The sequence below is a fragment of the Trifolium pratense genome, linkage group LG7 (assembly GCF_020283565.1).
Source record: "Trifolium pratense cultivar HEN17-A07 linkage group LG7, ARS_RC_1.1, whole genome shotgun sequence".
NCBI classification, from domain to species: domain Eukaryota; kingdom Viridiplantae; phylum Streptophyta; class Magnoliopsida; order Fabales; family Fabaceae; genus Trifolium; species Trifolium pratense.
In genome coordinates this window covers 50,418,533-50,423,999 of record NC_060065.1, presented here as the reverse complement: position 1 = coordinate 50,423,999, position 5,467 = coordinate 50,418,533, and the positions used below count along the sequence as shown (strand labels likewise).

Sequence of the window (5,467 nt, the reverse complement as noted above, 5' to 3'; positions counted from 1 at the left end):
ATTATATAAGCTTGTTGCTCTAACATCTTATAACTATCTTAATTCCTCTTTAAAATCACGATTACATTAGACCTAAACTCACGTCCACCACAAAACTATGTATTCTAACTTCTTAATTTTCACGTTCAAAGTGTCTTGGGACGCAAAAATTAATTTAAACATAAAGATTAAAAGGCAATCGAACATTCAAACACAACTTTAGTAAATTTTTAATCAACAAAAGTTAATTGTCAAACTTTATACTATTATTGGTAAACATTTTTTTAAAGAAATTAGTCACCACACTTTATTTATTGCTCGTTTGAAACCACGACCATATTAAACCTAAACTCGCATCCACCACAAAAACTATATATTACACTCTCTCTATCCTTAATTATAAACAAAAGTCAAATTTTTAGATTCATTGAATAACTGATGTATCTGGACTATAATATACTCCCTCTGTGACATTTTATAAGCAAATTTTACCTTTATAGATTCATTGCATACATCAATTATTAAATGAATCTAAAAAGAAAACTTTTATTTATAATTAAGAATGAATGAATTATCTTTTTAATTTTCACGCTCAAGATACATCGGAATGTAAAACATGAAAATTAAGAGGTAATAACAGTATTCAAACACTTTAGTATATTTATAATTGAGAGACTAATAGACACACTTTAAAGTTTAAACTATTAGTGGTAAACTTTTTTTTAAAAGTAATTAGTGGATTAATTAATGAGAGTCAATTGAGTCAAAAAAATCCTAATAAACTATGAGCAATTTTTCCATCCAAATCCCATGACATCAAGAAACTGACTTTTATTCAATATACATCAATAATCAATTGGATTTGCATTTGAAACTTTGAATATTCATGTTTAATTATATTATAATTAATATTATCATCTATTATTCTGGTCATGGTTTCTCAATTTCAAATAGCAAATTTAATTTTGGTTATTCATTTATTTCCATTTCTCACACTTCAAATTCTTGTAATGTATGCAATAGCACACAACAAGAGGTGAAGAGAATCATTGACCTTAATTTCCATGGCTATGGCTATGGCATCTCTGGTTTTACCAGGGCTTTCAAGTTCTCAACTTTATTATCAAAATAATCTGAAAAGAGCAAAAAAATGTGCTTTTCTTGGTGGGTTTTCTGTCAGAAGAGCAAAGACAATTTTGCATGTGGTTGGTCATAATCAAATGGATCTTGGTGGTGATGTTTCTCATGTTTTCCTTCCAAGTGGGTAGTTTCATCTTCTAATTCTTGTTTATAATTCAGTTTTTCTTCGAGGTTATTACATTATTAGGAGTATTGTTTAAGGAACTTTATTATAAGTTTATGATTATTGAATTGAATATCCATTTGACTATGCCAATGTTTGGTATCACGGTGAGTATGTCAGAATCACATTGATTCACCGTGATTTTGCAGAAACTACATAGTGTAGCTTTTGTAAAATCATGGTAGATCATCGTGATTCTCACATAGCCACCGTGAAACATACATATATTAGTGGGTTTAGTTTATTTCATTTTTGCCTTTTTTGTGGTATCACGGTGAATATGTCAGAATCATGTTGATCTACCGTGATTTTGATACATATTGTAGCTTTTGAAAAATCACGGTAGATCATTGTGATTCGTGATACCAAACATACACTATATGATTTAGTTTATTTCATTTTTGCCTTTTTTGTTTGATTTCAAATGATTGAATTGTACTAGGACACTTTTTGTGACAATCAAAAGGATGGAACTTTTATTTTATTCTATTTTTGGCTAATATAAGGAAGGAAATTCTTGGCACATTAGTTTTATTATCAAATATGGATTAAGGTATGTTTGGAATTTGGATTCACTTATTTGACCTTAGCTACTGATATAAGCACTTGTGAGATTGTTCAAAAAGGTTATGGAAACAACTTATATTCATAGGCTCTCTAGCATAGCTAAACTTATAGCTTATATATGAAATAGTTTTACTATAATATTTTTTAGTTATAGAAACAACTTATACATAAACACTTATGCGATAAATGAAGTTCTTAATTAAGTTGGAATTGTGTATGTTGATTTGAGTAAGTTTTTGACAACCAATTTCTTTTGACAACTAATTTCTTTTTGGTCTTTCAATCAACTATTACATTTTCAAGATTTTGAATACCGAAAAATATTGTTTACAAGTTTATATGCATAAACTGGCTAGATCAATTAAAGAACAATGATGTTATGATCAGACTATAGTTGTAATCATTTAGAAAGTCATAGGTTCGATATTTTTTTTTTCTATCTTATTGCATTATTCTTTGACCTTAAGCATTTCCATTTTATATTTTGTGATGAGTTATATGGTCAAATCTCAGACTTGGTTTTTGGTACTAATTGTAGGGCCATTATCTATATCTGATATTGAGGCTGCTTCTGATGATCGTGCCAAAGTACGAATATCATATAGGGTACGATCATGATGCGTGTAATGTTAGTCACTGTTTGATTTGATTCCCACTGTTCATCATTATATGTTTGGATTACTGATTTAGGGGATACCAGGATCATACAGTGAGGATGCTGCACTCAAGGCTTACCCTAATTGTGAAACAATCTCGTGCAGTGATTTTGAAGAAGCTTTTAAGGTTTGAACTTTGAAGTGATGTAATATTCTTTAAGCTAGACTTCATATGATTATGTAATATTCCTTATAATTTGTATGTTTTTTCGAAAACTTCTGACAGGCTGTTGAGTTGTGGCTGGCTCATAAAGTTGTCATTCCAATTGAAAATACGTCTGGTGGAAGCATTCATCGGAACTATGATTTACTTCTTCGCCATAGGCTTCACATTGTTGGTGAGGTGCAGTTGGCTACTAATCTCTACCTTCTAGCTCTACCTGGTGTCAGAAAAGAGTATCTTAAACGTGTTTTAAGCCATTCTCAGGTCAGGCTTCATGTTTCTCATTTCTTTCGGGCTTTTTTAGTTACATTGGATTTGTCGAAATTTGAAAGCCTTTTTCCTGCAGGCACTTGATTTAAGTGAAACTTTCCTGAATAAGTTAGGTGTTAGCAGAGAAAATGTTGACGATACGGCTGGTGCTGCTATGGTAATCTGTCTACAATGCGACTTTTAAGTTGACCTAACGTTTTCGTAGGGAATAATTTTTTATCTGTTTTCCTTAATATGCTTTTGAGACTAGATTGTAGCGTCAAATGGTTTGCATGATACTGGTGCCATTGCAAGCATTCGAGCTGCTGAAATCTATGGGCTTAATGTACTTGCAGAAAGAATCCAGGTAAAACCCCTTGCCGATCATTTTCATTTTCAAGGAATCGTCAATTTAATTGTTTTATTGTTACCCTTCAAGAATGCATTGGAGAGTTTAGTAATAGTATGTGCAGTGTTATTCTCGATGGTATCAGATCGTTTCAAATAAAATGTTTTGCTTTGGTAAAGTTCTCTTATGTCAGTGATGGACAAATACGGTTATAAAGTAGTTGTGATCTTGTGTAAGAGTGTAGATATATTAATACTAGAAATTCTTTGGTAACTCCGGGGCATGAAAAATCTCTATGCTATGAACTCAACAATCTAGTTGAAGTAGGAGACAATGATTTACCTTCAAAGGGCCTTTTGAATTAACTTATTTGAGTTTATCTACTGATATAGCTACTTGTGAGACTTTTTGAGAGAACTTCTGGAAACAACTTATGATATGTCAATAAGCTCTCTAGGATAACTTATGAAAACATATTTTAGCTTATATGAAAACAATTCGAATCAGCTAACTGCAATGTAAGTGCCAAATGACATTCCTTCCAAATGGCAGAGATCTGTCCGATAAAATAATAATGTGAAACTGTGTCCGGTTGAATCAATACAAAAAACTGTAAATGTATTAATGCACATAAAATAAAGTGCATCAACTACGTTTTAGTCATTCTTTAGTACACATTACACAAACTTCTCAATGGAAGGTCTAATTATATGCGTCTATATTACCGTAAATAACAAAATGCTCTTGTGTTGGTTGCAATGTCTTTTTTACAGGATGATTCTGAAATCGTCAGTCGTTATCTTGTGCTTGCAAGGGATCCAATAATTCCAAGAGCCAATAAGCCCTTTAAGGTGAAAACTCCTTTTGAACCTTTACTCTATTCTATCATAAATCATGCTTCTAGATTCTCTTGAACCAGTGATTCATTATTTTTAGACAAGCATTGTGTTTACGCTGAATGAAGGCCCCGGGGTGCTGTTTAAGGTTTTGGCAGTATTTGCCATGAGGGACATAAATTTATCCAAGGTATCTCATGAAAAGTATTTATTTTGTTAGTGTAACTCGATAGATGTTGATTAAAAGAAGATTTTAATGATATGTACTATGAAATCAGATTGAAAGTCGCCCACAAAGAAATCGACCACTAAGAGTCGTTGATGACTCCAACACTGGAACTGCCAAGTGAGTTATGTTTTTCTTTAATTGTGGATAAACTTAAGTTTCTAGCATAATGCAGTTCTCAGATGCTGATGCAAACATTCAAATAACCAGGTTTTTTTTAATTCTAATTTGAGTTAGGTACTTCGATTACCTTTTCTATATCGATTTTGAGGCGTCAATGACTGAGCCTCGAGCACAAACCGCTTTAGAACATCTGCAGGTGTGTTTTTTGACATCTTATTTTATATATTGGAAATCTTTCTTTCAATGCTTCCTTTTGATTTATATGTCCCTACAGGAATTTGCGACATTTCTTCGAGTTCTTGGATGCTATCCCATAGATACAACCATATAGACTATAGACTATAGCTATATTCTTTTTATTGGCGACTTTTCAATACATTCAAGAATGAAGTTTTGAAGTGGATTTGGTGCTAACATCATGCCCAGTCAAAGTATGATAAAAACAGTTGATCATGACCTTAAATAATTGCCATTTATTCGATTAAACTCGATCCACCGCATGAAGGATACAGAAGTTGCAGGGACGGCCTAAGGCCCAAGCCACCAACAATGCCTCTAAAAGATATTCTTAGACAAAGAAATTAGTTTTCTTATAGTATGTTTAAAAATATTACAAGAGTTTTATAATGGCATAGTGGTTTGATTGTTTTGTAGCCAGTAAATAGGTAACATAATTTCTTCATTTTATGCATAGTGTGATGTATATTTTATATGCAAATGATAATATTTGTATTTTACATACTTTTGTTTCACTAAATATTTTACATACTTAAAAAAGCTTTGTCTTAGAATTATGGTAGGCCTCGAAATGTGTTGGGCCGGTCTTGAGAAGTTTGATGGTCATGGAGAGGATCCGAATCCTCTCCGGCCCTTCCTCTCATGTTGTCCATTCTGCTCTAATTTGGGTCATTCATCTTTTTTTTTTTCCTCTTCTTCTATGTTCTTTTATTTGTGGGACAATCAACCGTTGGATTAACAAAAGGAGGGAGGGTTGGTCAAAAAAGGTAGGAGGGGAT

General features: G+C 32.2%; 1 protein-coding gene across 1 annotated transcript; it reads left to right on the top strand.

Annotated features, from left to right (window-relative positions):
* The first annotated feature begins 911 nt into the window (after positions 1–911).
* Positions 912–5,208, top strand: LOC123899525 (arogenate dehydratase/prephenate dehydratase 1, chloroplastic-like). Its single transcript, XM_045950676.1, has 11 exons — positions 912–1,239; positions 2,388–2,455; positions 2,540–2,632; positions 2,732–2,932; positions 3,015–3,095; positions 3,189–3,284; positions 4,040–4,117; positions 4,203–4,292; positions 4,381–4,448; positions 4,566–4,647; positions 4,726–5,208. Exons 1-11 carry the CDS (start codon positions 1,044–1,046, stop codon positions 4,780–4,782), a joined length of 1,110 nt encoding a protein of 369 aa, XP_045806632.1. The 5' UTR covers positions 912–1,043; the 3' UTR covers positions 4,783–5,208.
* The last annotated feature ends 259 nt before the right edge of the window (positions 5,209–5,467 follow it).